Here is a 19,775-nt window from a genome sequence, read left to right on the forward strand (position 1 = left end):
CCCTGGGCTATGAGCACTGGGCAGGACCCAGGGGGCAGTGGAAGCCCAGATGCTCACCCAGGGCCAGGCTCGGGAAAGCAGCTACTGGACGGAGGTTCTGCTTTCATGATGGAGACCCCCCACTTCAGCCCCGTCCCATCCTGTCCTGTCCCATCCCAGCCTCCCTTCCCTTACCAGGCTCAGAGAATTGACTGCTCAGGCCACACCAGCGGCTGCTTCCATCCTATCCTCATCCTGTTGCCTCTATCTGGAGCATTCCACTCCTCTTTTAACCCACCAGCCCCACCCCCTTTCCTGGCTAAATCTATTCACACCTCAGATCTCATCTTAAATGTCACAACTTGGGGAGACTTTCCTGACACCACAGTATTAGAGTGGCCAGGCATGTGCTTTCATAGCTCCCTGCACTTCTTCATAACACTTTTTACTGTTTATAGACATTTAGGGTTTTTTCTACAACCCTTTACTTAGTGTCTATGTCCCCCATTAGATTCTAGGCTCCATGAGAAAGGGAACCATGCTTATCTTGTTCATCATTTTATAGCCAGCATGTACCACACTGCCTTGCACACAGTAAGCAGTTAATAAATATTTATTAAATAAAAGTGAGGGAACAAATGAGTGAATGAAAAACCTACCAGGCTATGACAGGCAGGATGACCATTTATACCTAGAAATTTTGGCATTAATTCTATCCAAGTCACCCACCCATACTTGCAAAGTCCTTGCTTATCTCCCTGCACTGGAAGGTCAATGATTCTGAACCCTGAAAATGAATGGCACTGTCCCGGCTCTCCCCATCCTTAGGTAGATGGGCTTGCAAGTGACTCTGATGGAAGAAACCAGGTACAAGCAATGCTGAGGGAGGCCATAGGAGGGTTTAGGAACCATGTCAGTTAGCACTGAGGCTGAACCTCGTCACCATGGCCATTACCCTTCATTGAGGGATCATGGTGTGCCAGGCACTGTGCTAAGAGCTTTGGGGACATGACTCCATGTACTCAACCAAAGAACTCTGAGATAAGTACTATTATCATCTCCACTCTACAGATAAGGAAACTGAGGCTAGAAGAGGACTAGTAAATTGTCCAAGGTCACCAGCTAGCACGTGCAAAGCCTAGAACCAAACCAGCTCTGCCTGACCCCTAGCCCCAGCACTTGACCACCACGCTACAAGGCGTGCCCCTCACTTCCGTTTCACTCCCATCAGGCAGGGGCCAGAGTAAGGTGTAGATTCTGATGCAGCAGGTCTGGGGCTGGACCGGGGAACCCTGCATTTCTAACAAGCTCCCCAGTGGTGTTGATGCTGCTGGCACAAGGACCACACTTTGAATACCAAGTCTATAAAGGAGAAAGAGGATTTCAACAGGGCAGGGAGAGTATTCCAGACTGTGGGGCAGCGCTAGCAAAGGTAGGAGGAGGGAACATACTTGTAAATTCAGAGACAAGTGGAGTTCAGCGTAGTTGGAGCCAGGGCACCGTAGCTGGAGCCAGGGCACCGGGAGCGCTGGGAGGGGAGAAGACGCCTTGAGCTCCCGAGGAGAGTGGAATTTAAGGTGCTGTAAGGGAGAGCAGGGAAGGGTTTTAAGGTGATGTGACATAATGGGACCTGCCACGCGGGTTGCTGTGAGAAGATGCACTAGACGACAGAGAGATGGGAGGACCTATTGGCCAGGACAGGGAGCTGCTGTGACAGTCCCTTAGTGAGCACAACACAGGCCTGAACCCAGTGGGGCAAAGGGATGAAAGGAAGAGATTGGATGCAACAGACCTTGCAGGAGCAGAATCAGTTTCTTCGAAACAAAGCTACAACACTCTTTCCAGGTGCTAAAAATTTCTCAACCAATCCATGCACTGCAGCGACAGTGTGGAGATGACAAAGCTGATGGCAGATATAAATTTAGGTGCACACAATTCCAACAAAGTCTCAAACAAAACTACTCTTAGAAATGGGGCCCACCAACCAGTTCTTCCAATCGGCCGTACAGTCTCCGTGGTGACCCAATCTTTTCCTTTCTTTGCAGATTAAGTATCTGAGTCCAAGAACAGAAGTGACTTGGTCAAGCTTCCCAGGGAGGGTCCAGACCCCAGGAATCCTACCACTAGCTTAGTGCTGTACACCCGAGAGCACTTCCTTCAGCAGAGAAAATGAGGACATTCAGCCGTAGTTTGATAGCAGCCCACACTTGCAAATATTAAACAAGAAAAACCATTCCACTTCTTCAACTGGAAGCTCATATTCTAATAAAAGTAGAGGGGGGAGACGCTGAAATGAAGCCATCTACTCTAGACAGTTAAGCCTGAAATAAAATTAGAAAATGTGTCACGTGGAAAAACTCTGCAGTGAGAAATGATTTCATTTTTCCCTCCCTTTTTCTTTCTGTGGGAGAGTGAGCAATTTGGCATTTCAACTAGACAGGGAAGGAGAGCAGCTGTGGTCTCCATTTTGTACCAAATACACACAGCCGTTGGGCACAGTTCTGTATCCTGACCCATGGAACAGGATGTCAGTGAAGGATGGGAACTGGACTGAGCGCTGCTGAGTTGAATCACCTCCCCCAACCGCCGCAAAGTTTGGGCGAAGTGAATTCAGATATCCTAGAATGTTCCCGCTAACAGTGCTTTTAGGATTCACCTGGTCCAACCCCTTCATTTCCCAGATAAGGAAACGGAGGCCCAAAGAGAGCCAGTGATTTGCCCAAGACAGAAGAGCAGGGGAACAGCAAAGTAGAGCCCCTCCAGTGCCTCCAGGGTACTGGGGCCCCACCGTGGCTGGTGGCGACCTGAATGAATATAGCAGGCTTCCACTGGGTTATGCGTTTAACAAGCATTGACTGAGTACCTGCCAGAGCCAGGCATGGGGCTAGGTGCTGCGGGTACAGGGAGAATAACCTTAGCTTGGACTCTCAGGGTGCCCCACCACTGGCATTCCAGCCACCCTGGGGGCTGTGACCTTTGAGATCAGGCTAAGAGGAAGGATATTCTTGGAGATGAAGCCAAAACAGCACACTGGTAGGACTTCAGAGGGTCTCAAATGCCATGCTAAGGAGTGTTAAAATCATTTCCTAGGGCTGCTGTAACAAATTATTGCAAATTAAGTGACTTAAAGCAACACACATGTATTACCTTACTGTTCTGTAGGTCAAAAGTCCAACACAGATCTTGGATAAGAATTAAGCAGATCATGCTCCTTTCTGGAAGCTTTGAGGAAAAATTCTTTTTTTTTTCTTTTTCTTTTTCCAGGTTCTAGAGGCTGCATGTATTCCTTGGCTTGTGGCGTCTTCCTCCATCTTCAACACCAGCAAAGACTAGTCAAATCCTTCTCACCTCACCTCCCTCTTCCACTTTTAAGGACGCTTGTGATTACACTGGGCCCACCTGGGTAACCCAGGATCCACTCCCCTTTTGAAGGTTAGATGATTATCAATACTAATTCCATCTGCAACCCTAATTCCCCTTTGTCTGGTAACCTAACATAATCACAGGTTCTGGGGATTAGGATGTGGACACAGTTGGAGGGCCAGTACTCTGCCTACCACAGTTGGTTAGCATAGGAAGATGACAAAAGGTTCTAAGGCAGGGGGTGACATAATAAGAGCTGGTTTTACACTGCTGCTCAAACTTTAACGTGCATGTGAATCACCAGAGAGCTTGTTAACAGGCAGATTCTGATAAATTGGGTCTGTGAGTGGGAGTGGAGATTCTGCATTTCTACTAAGTTCCCAGGTGATACTGATAATGCTGGTTGGTGGACCACACCTGAGTGGCAAGAAGCTAGAAGACTCCTGTGGCTGCAATATAGGGGGTGGGTGGAGAGAATGGAGGCCGGGAGACAGACCTGTTTGCTGAAAACAAAGACAGAACAAGCCAGGCACTAAGACTGTGCAGCTGGAAGGGGAGAAGCAGCTGGCTCACCTAACTTCAGATGGTTCTTTGTGTGACGCTGTTGAAACTGCATGGATTTAGGTGTAGTTTGTCATCGGCTTTTGGACTCTCTGTTCTACAGGATGCAATGGTGATAACTTTCCAGCACTGGAAAGGCATACCTTCACTTTTCTTTCTTGAAATGTATTCCACCCCTGACGTATCTGTTACACCCAGCCCCTGCTCCCACCCGCTTTGGCCCCTCCACCATTACCACCACCGTCATCACCATCACCATCACCATCATCACAGTGGATGGCTGGGGGTGGTCTTCCAGCAGAGCTGGAGGCTCACACAGACTCTGCTACGGTCCGGGGTTCCTAATGCTAGGTTTTCACTAAGATCTCCACAGTCCCAGGCTTTGAATATTCATTCATGAAGGTAATCAAACACTCACTGTGTCCATTTGGTGCCACGTCAGACGCTGAGGAAACATGGATAAATAACATAGGGTTTCTGCCCTCAAGGAACTCACAGAGATGTGGGAGCAGGAAGGAAAGAGGTACAGAACTGGTCACCAATTACAGGCCCCATGCTTCCCTTCTTACTCCTCATAGTAGGAATTATTGTCCCAATTTACAGATAAGGAAAACATGGATAAGAGAAGTCACTGGCCCTGGGTCACTCAACAGAGCTGAGATCTGAACCCAGGATGTGGGTTCTGGGGTCCAGTGGCAGCTCTGCCTCTCACCTGTGTTGCGACCACGGACAGGACCTTTCCTTTCTGGGACTCAGGATTGTCACTTTTGAAAGGAAGCCACTGGACTGCATTGCTTGTTCTCAACCCTGGCTGCATTTTAGAATCACACCAAGAGCTTTTGAAACCTGCCCAAGACTGGACCCCAGGCACATTAAGAATCCTGGACGCGGGGAGGACTGGGCCTCAGATTCCTCTTGAATCCCCAAGGTGATTCTAATGTGCAGCCAGGGTTGAGAACCACCAAGGTCCTTGTGACCTGAGCTCTTGCATTCTAATTTCCTGAAGAAGCCTCTTCTCCTCTAGCCCTACCACAAGGCCCGTGCCAAATGGATGAATGAACGGTAGGGGCGAGGCAGGAATCCCCAACTCCATTTAACTAAGGGCAATTTGGAGCAGTAATGCTGGCACTGTCCCTTGTGCTGTTGTCATGTTCTCCTTTCAGTTAGAAAAATAGCATCAGTGGACAAAGGTGCGGTAAGTTAGGTAGGTATTCTCTTATGCTCTTGCAGGGAGTACAAATTACTATGCCTTTCCAAAAAATGCAATGAAAGCCTTAAAAAAAAACAAAAACGGGCAAGCACTAGACCCAACAGTTTGTTTTAGGAATTTGTGCTAGGAAATAGTCACAGGAATGGTCAAATACAGAGCTACAAGAATCGGGTCATCACAATAGTGTTTATGGACGTAAACAATTGGAAACAGCCTAAAGGCCTAAAAGAGGCCTAGTTTAATTATGGGACATCCACATAATGGAATACTATTTCGATTACAAAGGATTTAGGGAAGAATATTCAATGTTCCAGAGGAAGTATCTAGATAATTGTTAAGGAAAAAAATGCCAAGCAACAAAATACAATGTACAGAATGATCTATTCTCATTATAACATATGTGCATATTTAGGCACAGAAGATAAACTTGAAAAACAGTCCACCAAATGTTAGCAGGATTTATCTCTGAGTCATGCGAAAATATGCGACTTTTTTAAACTCCTTTTTTTTTTCCAACCTAGATTTTTACAATGACTATTATTTTTATTATCAAAATATTTTAATGTTACTGAAAAATATAAATCTCTTCTTTCAAAGCTTGCTTACCTCCCTCTGCCTCCTCCATCTTCTGGTGGAAATGGACATCCCTCCTTTAGTGTTGAAGAGGCTTGCTTGCACCCTCATTAGGACACTCAGGACAAGGTCCACAGCATTCAAGCCAGCTGCTGCACACTGGTCTCTACTACTAGATTGTGAGTCCTTCCAGGATGGGCACTGGGTCCAGTGTGGCTCTTTAGTCACCCTGCCACCTATCCCAGTGTGCCTCAGAGAGGGCAGGCAGCCAGGAGATATGCGAGGAAGACAGAAATCTATAGTAGTAGCCAAAACACAGAACAGGGCAGACAGTTTTGAGGACTTCAGCAGCCGTTTGCTTTGGGAGGAGACTAGCTGCAAAGACCTCCTGGTGGTGGAGGGGGCTTTTAAGCTGGGCCTCATTTGAGTCCCTCAGTGATAGGAGGGGTGACTCCCAAACAGACCTAAGGAAGGGCTGCTCTCTGCAAGCCAGACTCTAGCCAAGCTCCCCAAACCAAAAAAGGGGCTGCCCTAACACCTGAAGTCAAGGGTCCTGCTCACTTAAGAGAGATATGAGGGCCCTCAGAACTGTTTTCTGCCCTGTCCAGTTCTTTAAGTCATCCATGGCATGCAACAAGTGTGAAATGAATTGGACTGGATAAAGTTGGGTTGGGATGGATTACACTGGATTAGGTTGGGTTGGGTTGGGTTGAGTTGATTCTGATTGGAGATAAGGGGTGGGTTGCACTCAATAGGTGACCTAGGCCTCATTCTTGCCTCATTAGATCTTGCCCAGGAAGAGGTCTGGGGCTTCTCCAGGTTCTGTTCTAACCCTAGACTTTTTTCTCTTGAATTGGGGTAGCGGAGGAAGGTGGTCAGTCAGCAAACTGGGCCGCTCCAACACCTCTGACCCACCGCAGCTCCCTGGGCTCTGTGTCGACAGCAATAGCTCAGGCCCCACAGTCAGCTGCTCCTCTGACTTTGAAGCCTTAGTTGCTCATCTGTTCTCCTTACTGCATATTAATGTCTTAAATTGAATCTTATTGTTAATATTGCCTTGCCTTTTATAACCCTCACCTGCCCACCACCACTATGACACTCCCAGTATCCAATCATATCATGAGAAAATTATGTGATAAATCAGTCTATGCTAAGGAATTTACAGCTTAATGGAGGAAGCAGGGGTAACTTCCCTTACCAGATTTTAAAACACATTACAAAGCAACAATTATCAAGACCATGTGGGATTTTTTTAAAACAACACATACGCACAAGAAAGCAACCAATAGTATGTATAAAGATTCCACAAAAAAATTCTATTATTAAAAGAAAAATTTTATATGATAACCAGAAGCAGTACTAGGATGGAGGAATAGTTTAGATTTTAGTTAGTATTTCAGGGAATCCTGGGTACCACTTTGGAAAAGAACTGACCTCAGAATACATTCTATGTAATCTATTTAATCGATGGTTCATTTTAAATGGATCAAGCTGTAGACATTCAAAGAAAACTGGAAAATAAGCTCATATATTTAGCTAGCACAGAAAGATAAACGTGCAACTTTTGACAAAATAGAGGCTTTCAGGAATAAGATGAGTGGGATAAGCTAGAAAATAAATTGTTTACACAAATAGATGTAATGAAAAAAAAAGATAAAGAGCAAAGTAACATTAGTGTAAATTCCAGCCTAACCAGTTATTAAAGTCATTAAAGAAAAGAAAACGAAAAGCCCTATAACGTGCCCTGATTACTCAGCCATGGCCACTCCACAGGTGGCACAGCCATGGAAGACTCAAGATGACTTAGACACTGCAGAGGACATGGTAAATCGGCACATTCTCTCTAGACCACAGTCTGGACCTGCCCATTCATTCCCTCTTTGATTCATTGAAAGAGTTTGGGGAGCATCCACTCTGTGCCAGGCCCTGTAGGTTCTGGGGTTCAGAGTCGGGCAAGGCCCAGTCCCCACCTCACAGAACTTCCTGTGTAGTGGTGGGGGCAGACAAGTAATCAATGATCATGGTCCATTCTGGGAAGCCCTGTGACTGAGAGATGGTGATATACAGTGTTAGCCCAGAGGAGAGACACTCAACATGCCTGGTAGAACAGAAGGACTTCCCAGAGAGGAATCTTAAAGGATGAATGAGGGGGTGCCAGGTGAAAAAGGGGAAAGGCATTCTCAAGAAGGGAGTGGCCTATGCAAAGACACAGAGGTGGGACAGTGAATATCTCATCCAGAAACCTGCCAGGGAGCGGCTGGTGTGAGCCCAAGTCAAGACGGACATCGTGTGAGTGGAGAACGGGAGGTAGGCAGAGGCCAGACCACAAGGGGTACTTGGGGGCAAGGAGCATGACTCCATCCTAGGTACGTGGAGAACCCAGAGAGAGCAATTAAACTAAGGAGCAGCATGATTCAATTTGTATCTCAGAAAGATCCATCTAAATAGATAATAAGAACTATCCAACTAGTTCTGTTATTTGATGGGCAAATCTGTTTGAGGGAATCTAGTCAAAGGAAATAATTCCAAAAGAAAACAAAGGCCATTTGTCTGAAGATGTTCCCAGCAGCACTATTTATCATAATGACAAAATGGCCAAAGTCCACATGGCCAACTCTGGATGAATGAGGCATGATCCACACCCTCAAGGTGCTCTCATAGGAAGAAGAAAGAAATAAACATACTGTCGGTACAGGGGGGACAGTGGCTGGTGCCTGGAGAGACAGGTGAAGGGCTGTGGCAGTTTAGTGATGAGAAAGCTTAGCTGGGGAGATCCAGGGAAGGCACCCTGGAAGAGGTGCCGTTTAAGCTGGGAGGTAGAATTAGGCCCTAAAGAGAAACAAGGCGAGGGAGTGTATTTTAGACAAGGAGATTCATCACACCTTGTGCAAAGTCAAGGAGACTGCAAAATCCCAAATATACATGGGGAGCTGTGTGTGGTTCAGTGTGCCGGGGGTTTTCAGCCTTAACTCTGCTGTAAAACACATAATGGCAGGACATTATGCCACCACAGGCATTCCTAACTTTAGAGAAAACCAGAAATTTAGCCAGTAATTAAAACACTACAATCATTCATATTCATCACAACTTCTAATGGTATGTGAGCAACATGAGCTCATTTCAGGCTGGGGCACAGGTAAAGCGGGAGGCCAGTGATGTAAAATCTTAGGTGTGACTCTTACCCGCTTCTCTCTCACTCAGGAAAGCACATCAGCTGGCCACCAGCAAGAATGAGATGATTAGAGGGAAAACCTGAACCTGCCCTGACTGGTATTCAGAGTTTCCCCCAAATGGCCAAGAAGTGCATGAAGAGATGCTCAACATCATTGGTCATTCAGGAAATACAAATCAAAACCACAGTGAGATACCACTTCATACCCACTAAGATGGCTGTAATCTGAAAAGTAGAAAATAACAAGTGTTGGCAAGGACATGAAAAAATTGGAACCCTTGTACACTGCTGGTGGGAATGTGAAATGGTTCAGCCACTGTGGAGAATAGTTTAGGAGTTCCCCACAATTTAAGCACGGAATTATGATATAATCCCGCAATTCCACTGCTAGGTATACAGCTGAAATAATTGAAAACAAGTACTCAAATCCATGTACCCAAATGTCATAAAAGCACTAATCATAATAGCCAAAAGGAGGAAACAGCCCAAAAGTCTCCATCAATGGAAGAATGGATAAACAAATTGCGGTAAACAACGGACTATTATTTGGCCATAAAAAAGTGAAGTCCTAATACATGCTCCAACATGGATGAACCTCAAAAACATTATGCTAAGTGAAAGAAATCAGATGCAAAAGGTCACATATTGTATGATTCCATTTATATGAAATATCCAAGACAGGCAAATCCATAGAGACAGAAAGCAGTTTCGTGGTTGCCCCGGGCTGGTGGAGTGGGGATGGGGGGAATGGGGAGGGACTGCTTGATGGGAATGAGGTTTTCTTTGGAGTGATGAAAAGGTTTTGGAACTAGAGATGATGGCTGCACAACATTGAAAATGTACTAAATGCCACTGAATTGTCATTATGAAAATGGCTAGTTTTATGTTATGTGAATTTCACCTCGATTTAAAAAAGTAAATCAAGATATCCAAATGTCCAATACATATACGAAAAGGTAATCGACTTAATAATCAGGAAAACATACATTAAGACGACAGTAAGATTCTAACGTGCACCCATTAGAACTGCAGGAGTTAAGCCCACTGACAACACCAAGTGCTGGTGAGGATGCGAAGAAACAGAGGCTCTCCTACCAGCTTGACGGCCGTGAGCCCTGGCACAACCATAGTGGAAGCCGTGCTGCCATTGTTCATTTGGAGGGCTTGCCTACCCTGTCGGCCAGCACTGAACTTCCATGTGTACAACCAACGGAAATGTGTGCACATGTGCACAAAGAGACGTGGACAAACAGCATGTCAGAGACACGCTACAATATTAGCCCCAAATGGAAACCACCCACATGTCATTGGAAAAAAAATGGATAAATAATGGACAGCAAATTAATACAGTGGGATACTGCACAGAAAGAAAGATGAATTAACTGCAGTGAAATGCAACAGCATAAATGAATCTCAAAACTTAATATTCAGGGAAAGAAGCCAGACACCAAAGGAGACACCCCACATGTATAAAGCTCAAAAAAAAAGAAAAACTGAACTTCAGAATTTGGGGATCCATGCTTAGGTACTAACGTTATTTTCTAAAAGGAAGGAAGGAATCACCATAAAAGTCAAGGGGATGGTTACCTCTGAGGGGAGGGAGGGAATAATCACAGCCAAGGGGCACAGGAGAGCTTCTGGGGGCTATTCCATTTCTTGACCCACTTACATGAAAGTTTGCTTTGTGAGAAATCATGGGACTGTATTTTTGTGTGCACTTTTCTGAATAGATGTTATATTTCACAATAAAACAGTTTAAAGAAAAGTAGATCATTTGCACATATTAACATTTTGTTATCAGGAACAAATTAGTTATGACACCACTGTCCCTGTCTCACAACAACTTCCTTATCTTCTAAAAGAGCAGGCATTCCAGTGACACTGTAACTTTACCAGCTCAGCCCTCACCCACTAGGGGCACAAGGATTGATGCGAGGGACAAGGGGCCAACTGACAAGGGTCTCTTTAAACAGGGTGAGCCAGAAAACCCTCAGGAGCTGAGAAGCCTGGGGTCTCTGGACCTCGTTTCCTCGTCTGAAGCACAGTGCCAGTACCCAGCTCCTGGAGTGATTGTGATGATTGGGTGAATGAAGTATGAACATATCACACATATGAAGTGGTTTACAAGTGTTAGCCTTATTAAACTTCATGCCAGATTTAGTTTGCAGGAGGATATTTCAGGCCTAGGAAGATTCTCCCCTCGAGGGACACTGAATATCCATCAATCACCCATCAGTAATGGGTATTCCTAACCTTAGAGAAAACCAAAAATTTAGCCAGTAATTAAAACACTACAATCATTCATTCTTCTCCTGAGGGTTTCCTGGCACTCCCCTTTTACATTAAGGAAAGCGACAGGACTTCCTCTGTGTTAGAAAAACAGCCCTGACCTGGCATCCAGAGAGCCAGCCTACAAACACAGGAGGAGAAAGAAACACCAAATTTTCTTTCCCCAGAACCTTCTTCATTTTGGGGGTGGGGTTGCAGCAGAGTTCACAAAAGACCACAGAACCTGAAGCTGCCCTCTGCCGCTGAGTTGGCAGTACCTTATATCACATGCAAAACTGCAACGTTCCGACACGGGCCACGGTGCTGAGAAGCCAAAACTGTGCTCCAGCTGCCCTTTGGTCTGCAAGAAATGCCAGGCTGGACGCTCTGGCAGGAGAAGTTGTCATTGTGTTTGAGTCTTGCTCCCAAGGAGGCAAGGATCTGGGCTGTCCCGGGCTTCCTTCAGCACACAAAGAGTTAACCATGGCCACCCAACAGTCCTCAGTTTCCTTCACAGAGACAGAGGTTGTGTCCATTCCCCCCCCCCCACCAGACCCCATCTCCCAGCACACTTATTCTATGGAGACTGTGTACTAATCTCCTAAATCCAAAAGCAGTCCGAGGCTACTATTTGGAGAGTGGTAGCTCTCCTGCAAAACTGCATGGAGAAAGGGCTGAGCAGGGAAGGACCAGAGTCTAGAGACCTTGGCACCCAAGCCCTGCCTTTTGCACAGGCCAGTTCTTAAGCCTCTCTCACCCTGAGTGTCCTCTTCTGTAAAAATGCCTGCATTGCTTTCCAACACAGCTATAGCAAGGATCAACCTGTAGTTTCAATCACTTATTTTGTGCCCAGTATGTGCCATGGTGTGGAAAGCATATTATTTCTAATATCTCTTTTAATCTTCACAGCATTCCTAGGAGGAAAGGTCGTCCAAGTATTCCCCTTTTTCGGATGGGGAAACTGAGGCACAGAGTGGTGAAATTCATTGTCCAATGGCACCTAACACAGCCACAATTCAAGCCCAGGAAACCTGAACACACTTTAACTCAAAACTATTTTAACTCAGACTCCACTAGTCATACAACCGCCTCTGGGTGCTGGTGGGGAAAGTGAGGCCTGGGAACAGAAGGTACCAGATCCCCTGGTCCCCAGTCCATAGCTCTTCCCATCGCGCATGGAGCTACTGCCCACGATGGATGGGACTCTCCAGGTAACTCAGGGCTAAGTTAGCATCAGGGCAATTCAGTCCCGTTATTTCTTGCGCGGCAAAGCGCCAGGTGTCTCAGCCGGCGGTCGTGCTTCCGCACCTGTGTACAGAGAGGGCACCAGATCTGCCCTTACAATGAGCCAGCCAGCACGCGCGACCTGAGCGCGGGCCCTGGGTGAGCTGGAGCTAACTGTCCCCGCGGAGCCGCTGGCGCTGTCACTGGGCTTCCAAAGTCCCCCTCTGCCCAAGATTGGAAGGGCCGCACCTAGCTCAGACACCTCGGGTACCCGGACAGCACTCCACCCGCTCCGGCCGCCCAGAGACTCCCATTCGCCCCTCGAACCTCCGGCAGCGCCCGGGGAAGCCGTGGCAGAACCACCAGTGCGCACCGAGAGGCGAGGACTCCCTTTTATGTCCAGGAATGAGGCGCGCACCGCAGCCGCGCTCGCAGCCAAAACCAACTTCCCCCGGGTGCGGAGGCAGCCGGTGCCATCCTCGGGCCGAGCCGCTTACCTGTCGCGGAGCGGGTCCGGGTGACACCGGGGAGAAGCGCGGAGATGGAAAGCAGCCACAGCAGGCGCCAACACTGCGTGTCCCTCCTACGAGAAGTGGCGGAGGGAGAGAAGGTGAGGCGGCCGGGAGGGGCCGGGGGGAGCCGGGGCGCGGGGCAGCGAGTCCTACCTTTGTGCCATCCCGCAGTTCCGCGGGCCGCCGAGCTCCGCGGACGGCTACGGGCTCTGCGCGTGGGCCGCTCGCCTTTCCTGCCGGGAACAAAGGCGGCGCTGGGCAGGGGCAGCGGCAGCGGCGGGCAGTATCCGGCCCGCGCCCTGAGTCACCCGCGCTCTGAAACCCGACTCTGCCGCGCTCTGCGGTCCCCCGTGCGCCGCGCCGCGCCCCACCTCGGGCAGTGCCGCAGCGGCGCACTCACGTCCCGTGGCTCCTGGCCGCGCTGACCGCCTCCCCACGCCCCTTACCCCCTCGACAGATGCGCGCCCCCCAGCCGCGGCTTCCACCCGGGCGGCCTTGTGTAACCGAGAAAAGCCCCGCTCCCGTGCTCTTGTGGGTCAGCGGGCAGCTCCCTCCGGCCCTCACGTCTGTCCCTGTCCGGGCTGCCCCGCAAACAAAGCACTCTCTTTACGGGCCAATGAAATCCTCTCACCAGCCCAGGAAGGCTGGAATCGCTCTGATTTCCCTAAATGACAACGAAGAAACTGAGGCTCAGAGAGACGCAGTGAATGTCCCAAGTTCACACAGCTGGATTGGGCTCCTGACTGCTGTGCCCCGCCCTGCACGCCTGACACACAACCCCCTTGAATGCCCAGGAATGGCCCCTTTGGGGCGGTATAAGCGATTCATGTAAATAAACGCAGCAAAGAGAACCCTAATAAAAATTTTAAATTTATCTACTATTGCAAGGTTTTCCTCTTTATACCTTGCCGGCACCACCACCCTCCACCACCAGAATGTAAGCTACAGAAGGGCAAGAATTTATATTTGTTTTGTTCTCTGTCTGAAATAGTACCTGGCAGTAGGAGATGCCAATAAACAGGGGACGAATGAAGGAACACAGTCCTTAGGTGAGATACCGCTCCAGGCACTGTGATGACCGGGGACAGATGAACCAGTCTCAGCCTCCAGAAGCACACATGGGTAGTGTGCATGGTTGGGGGGGAGGGAGCAGAGGGCAGACTATTCCACCTCTACAGATCTTAGCACAGGGCCTGGCACTGGCTAAACCCTCAAATGGTGGCTTTTTATTATTATGATTACCACCAGGCCCAGTAGTGTAAGATATCTGGGGGAGACGAGGCACCACTGAGATCAGCTGAGACCTGGAGAGTTCTGAAGCCAGGCAGGCCCAGGGGCCTCTCTTCCTGGTGCACCAAGTAGCCACAGTGGGCTGTCGCTCTGTGGTCAGTTCCTGGTTTTCCTTTCTAGATGGCAAGTCACCACCTGCCAAGTGAAAAGGTAATCTGAGTTAGCCCTGCAGAGATGGGATGGGGATGGACATTGTAGCTAACATTTATTGAGTGCTGATTGTGTCCTGGCCCTGTGCTAAATGCTTTACTCATAACAATCAATCCCCGCAACAGCCCTGGATAGGTGATACCTCAATGATCCTTATTTCATAGATGAGGAAGCTGAGGTTTAAGATGTGCCCAAGCTAGTGCATGACAGGTACCAACACCCATGCTCTTCACCACTCCATCACGCTACCTGTCTGTGAACAAGAGGATTACACCCATTTCCCCACCCTTGAAAGCAAAATTGCACAGGAGATATGGAGCACTCATGCATGAAGGGGTTAATGCCAGCATGGGCAGTGAGGGCTCCAAAGGGAGCTCTGGCCTGGGGTCAGGAGCCTGGATTCCAGTCCAGTTCTGGCCCTAGTTGCAGAGTGAAGTTGGGCAAATCCCTGTGTGACTTTTTATTTCTTCATCTATAAAATGGACGTAATGATCCTGCTGTTGGGGGGTGGCTGGAGTGTCGATGAAATCACTTGGATGCCACAGTGCTCTGTCCACTGTAAAGTGCTGTACAGATGTGAGGGGTCAGCTCTGGGATTAATGCACACAGTCTTCAAAAAAGAAAGAAAAATCAGCATGGTCTGGAGAAGGCAGGAGAGGCTTCAGCCTGGTAGTGAAGTTAACCCAGACTCTGGGGTCTATGGAGGGTTTGCAGGGGGCAGAGGTGGGTGCAAATAGGAGGGAGGGGAAAAGCAGCCAAAGCAGCTCTAGAGCTAGGATGGCCCCACATGAAGCTAACACAAAAGGCAAAGTGCATTCTAACAAAACGGTCAGGCTTCTTTCTTATTCTGTTCATATTCGCTGTGAATATGAATTCTTCTCCCACTTGCAGCCATGCTGTGCTGGACATACCTTACTTTATTATGAATTACTAACCATAAGGAATTTGCCTTATTAGTTCTATATCTTTTATTGCTTATAAAGTACCACATCAACTGGGAATGTAATTGATTTTCTTAGAACTATAGGAGATATGTATATGTATAGCTGATTCACTTTGTTATACAGCAGAAACTAACACACAATTATAAAGCAATTATACTCCAATAAAGATGTTTAAAAAAAAAAGAACTATAATTCTATATTGCTTCGGAAGAGCCACATCAACTATGATTATATAATAGTTCTATTGTTCTATTTGACGCTTAAAACCACAGGTTGTGAACTGGTGGCCATGGGCTCAATTTGTCCCACAGATATCTTTTGTTCAGCCTGCCTGGTGTCAACCTCCAAATTAAATTAGTTAGCAATATATTTGATAATTAGTTGATTTTACATTAAAATCCAGAATTCTGGCTTCTTTTTAAATTTTTGGAAAACCTGGCAACATGGGGCTTGCATTCCCTGTGCCAGTGATTGATTTGCATGAAAAGCGGGTGGCTGCCTTCAGTCAAGGCCATGTTCTCCAGTTTGCCATGATCCCTACCATCCCTATTGCTCCCCAACACCAAGCCTAAGAATCATTTGCCATTTATCATCACATATGCACTCTGCCTTTTCTTATAAGAAAGAGAAAAGTGGAATAGATTGAGCATTAATATCTCAGTTAAAAATGGGGGGAAAACATATATAGATAGAGAAGGGGAGCATGTTTCAAGAAAGATGTGGAAGAACATATTTCTACATGTTTAATATACAAATTAAGTATACCTACATTGAAAAAATGAAAACTAAAATGCCGTGATGAAAAAATCTGGTCCCATATATACACTACCAAATGTACAATAGATAGCTAGTGGGAAGCAGCCGCATAGCACAGGGAGATCAGCTCGGTGCTTTGTGACCACCTAGAGGGGTGGGATAGGGAGGGTGGGAGGGAGGGAGATGCAAGAGGGAAGAGATATGGGAACATATGTATATGTATAACTGATTCACTTTGTTATAAAGCAGAAGCTAACACACCATTGTAAAGCAATTATACTTCAATAAAGATGTTTAAAAAAAAAAAAAAATCTGGTCCCCCTCAGTTATGCATGTTACCTGATGGATGAAAGGATAGCTGTATTTTGATTGGTGGGCTTGATTGTGGTCCAATTTATCAGTCCAAGATACATATGCATAAAGCAGCAGTTTCCTTTATTATTCTGGCAGGGAAGTCGTATGTGCACATTTCATATTTTGTTGGTTCTGTGTAAGTATCTGATAATATCTAATTCACTAGAATCTAAAGATATAAGTCCCCAAAGCACATTTCTTTCCTACAAATGACTGGAAATGGATGCATGTTAATATTGTTAATTTTGTACCTATTTCACCCAGGAAGCCAGACCATGTTCCTAGGCAATCAGGGCTCTCACTTTAAAGTTGGGCCTGGAGGTGGGAACTGTGAACTCAGACTGATGGAGGACAGGGAGGGCATCCGGCCTGGGAGCTGAAGGGGGACCAAATGGTCCCAGCTGCCGGTGTGGGAGGGATGGGGGCAGGATGCCAAGCAAGACATTTCGCCTCCTGCCAGACTGTGTTTTGAGGGTTTAAGCGATTTCCTTCTATTCAATATGAAGTTGTAGAAATAGCCAAGAGGAAGCTTTGTGTCATATTGGAGCTGGTCTAAATTGTTTACCACGGCTTCAGTACAATCTGCGAGATCGGGACGTGTGGAGATGGGGGGATCTATGCCCCAGCTCTTGAAGGACTCAACTAAATTAACGGGCTGTTCCATTTTCCTATAAACCACCCAAGTGTCCCAGTAAACTCAGTCTCCAAAAGCATTCTCCAGACTGTCTCAAGCAGCTAGAAGGGGCACAAAAATCAGTGAGAAGCATCCCAGGTTGTGGTTTAGGAAGAAGTTACGAAGAACATAGCGCATGTCTTTCTGAACCTGTTTCCTCGAGACGTGGGGATAACACCTCCCTTGAGGAGCTGTGGTGAGAAAGTTCACAGGAGACACTCAGAGCTTGCATCTTCATCTGGCTTCAGGAGCAGAAAAAGCAGAATAGACCTAACTAGCTGACTAGAAAAGAGTTAACTGGAATATCCAGAGAAAAGGGCTGCCCTTTGGGTAAACAAGAGAAAACAATGACAGTGTAATCCCACGAGTGCCTTGCATGGAGGATGCTCTTGTTCTGATGAGCACCTTGATGCGTCTGGCTATGCCAAGGGAGACCATGGGCTGCTAAGAGCTGATTTGTTCTGCATGAGAGATGAATTCGAAAATCTGACAATCCTAGTGGGAAGAGGACAAGAAAAAAAAAGGAGGGAGGGTGTGTCAAACACCTCTTAGGTGCCACTGCCAGTGCCCGACCCTACCCTCTGCCTCCATCATTTATGTGCACCATAGGCGAGGTCATCCAGCTGCCAGCAACTGCTTCCCTTCACCTGAACACTTTCTCTGGCTGCTGGAGCCTGCTCTGCCCACAGCATAGCAGACTGGAAGTGCTAGGGAATCAGTGCTGACCCCCCAGCTGCTCTCAACCAGTGGCTGACAGGATAAAAACCTGGGCTCCCTTTCCCATTTGGTGGGAACTTCTAGACACCCAGAGTCCCCGTCCCCATCACAGCCCCTTGTCCCTTACCCACACTGAGCACCTCTCCCTTCCTGCCCAGGGCCTCCCTGCGGATGCTGACCTCTGACACACTGCCTAATCCACTCAGCCCGAGCAACCTGGAAGTGCAGGAGAAATAACACCACACAAAGCAAATATTTAGCCAACGGAAGCCAGCAAATACCTTTCTCTCCCTTCTTCAACCAGATGCACCGTCCTGAGAAAGTCATTTATAAGCCATCTGAGAGATGCTCTCACAAGACTGAGTGATCAATCATCTAATGCCTCTCATTGGCTCTTCCTCCTTCCCTGCCTCACTTCCCTTTTCTTCACTTCTGCTCCCTAGGATTTTACTCCCTAATACCAAAGAGGCACCTAAGACTAACACCTGAGTGGCCCAGGATAAGCTAGGTGGTGGAGTTTATCTCTCACACTCATGATCTTAACAGGGTTTCTAGAGTGGTTGTCACTTCCATCTCACCAGGTCCCATTAGCATGATGTTACCAAATAGGGGACCAGCATTATGATCTGTGTCATATTAGGATGACAAGGTCCCTATGGACTATAGTATAACAGAGAACAGGAGAGTTAACATAACTCTGGAGCCAAAAAGTGAACCTGGACTACTCTCCTTGCCATATGAAAGCAAATTGCTTTTGATTCCCCCCTGCATACAGACTGTGACTGCATTTGCCAGATCATGGTGCATCCCAAGTGTCAAAGGTTGTATTGATATATTCCAGTAGCTACCACATCTGACATGGCAGCTTCAATTGAGGCTACCATCTGGCCAAGTTTATAGCAATCCACTATTATCCACCACAGTCCATTTGGTTTTTTCAAAGGCCATACAGGAGAATTCGTGGAAATACAATGGGACTCACTACCCCTACACCATTTAACTGTTAATAGTAGCTCTAAACTCTGCAATACTTGCTGGAATGTGGTATTGCTTCTGATTTACTCTAGGAGGTAGAAAAAGGAAGGTAGTTTCAAGGACTTCCACTAGACCTTTTCATAAGTCAGGTAGCTAATACAAAGGTTCTGCCAGAAGCTAAGTATCATGTGATTACATAGAGGAATGGGCACAAAATGTGTTGGTCATGGGGCTTCCCTGGTGGCGCAGTGGTTGAGAATCTGCCTGCCAATGCAGGGGACACGGGTTCGAGCCCTGGTCTGGGAAGATTCCACATGCCGCAGAGCAACTGGGCCCGTGAGCCACAACTACTGAGCCTGAGCGTCTGGAGCCTCTGCTCCGCAACAAGAGAGGCCGCGATAGTGAGAGGCCCGCGCGCCGCGATGAAGAGTGGCCCCACTTGCCGCAACTGGAGAAAGCCCTCGCACAGAAACGAAGACCCAACACAGCCAAAAATAAAAAAATAATAAATAAATAATAAATAAAAAAAAAATTAAAAAAAAAAATGTGTTGGTCTTTGTATCTCACAATGCTCACCAGAGAGCATCCATCACAGAGGAGACATGCAACAACCAGATGGACAGACTGACTCATCCTGTGGATGTTAGCTAGCCTCTCGCCCTGGCTACCCCAGGGCTGACATGGTGGAGCCTTAAGAAGAGTGACAGTGATGGCCAGGGTAAATGTTAGGCAAAGACTCAAGAACATGGGCCCCATCCTTCTGAAGCAGATCTACCTCCTGACATTGTGGAATGGCCAACCTGCCAGCTGCAGAGACTGACACAGAGCCCTCAAAATAGTACCATTCCTCAAAGAGACCACCCAGCCACTTGATGGCAAGTTGATTTCTTCAGACCCCTTCCTGAGCAATTCTTCCTTACCAGGATCGATACCTATCTGAATATGAGTTTGCCTTCCCTGACCAAGTACCTTTGCCGGCACCATCATTCAGTGAGTAGCAGAATGCTTGATATATCAGTGTGGTGTCCCATACAACATTGTCTCAAATGAAGGG

At 47.3% G+C, this 19,775-nt stretch overlaps 1 protein-coding gene across 5 annotated transcripts in view; it reads right to left on the minus strand.

Moving 5' to 3' along the window:
• Positions 1–13,564, minus strand: part of COL15A1 (collagen type XV alpha 1 chain) — a 98,205-nt gene extending 84,641 nt beyond the window's left edge. For 3 of the 5 annotated variants that reach the window (XM_061200198.1, XM_061200197.1, XM_061200196.1), the window contains exons 1-2: positions 13,016–13,275; positions 12,848–12,933 (exon numbers count right to left, since the gene is read on the minus strand). In XM_061200198.1, coding sequence (XP_061056181.1) covers positions 12,848–12,933; positions 13,016–13,026 — 97 coding nt within the window. In that variant the 5' untranslated portion in view covers positions 13,027–13,275. Of the gene's footprint in view, positions 1–12,847; positions 12,934–13,015; positions 13,276–13,308; positions 13,454–13,493 lie in introns of those variants that run through there. The other 2 variants (XM_061200195.1, XM_061200194.1) reach the window with 2 other exon arrangements.
• Between the last annotated feature and the right edge of the window lie 6,211 nt (positions 13,565–19,775).

Source organism: Eubalaena glacialis, chromosome 9 (assembly GCF_028564815.1).
Source record: "Eubalaena glacialis isolate mEubGla1 chromosome 9, mEubGla1.1.hap2.+ XY, whole genome shotgun sequence".
Taxonomy (NCBI): domain Eukaryota; kingdom Metazoa; phylum Chordata; class Mammalia; order Artiodactyla; family Balaenidae; genus Eubalaena; species Eubalaena glacialis.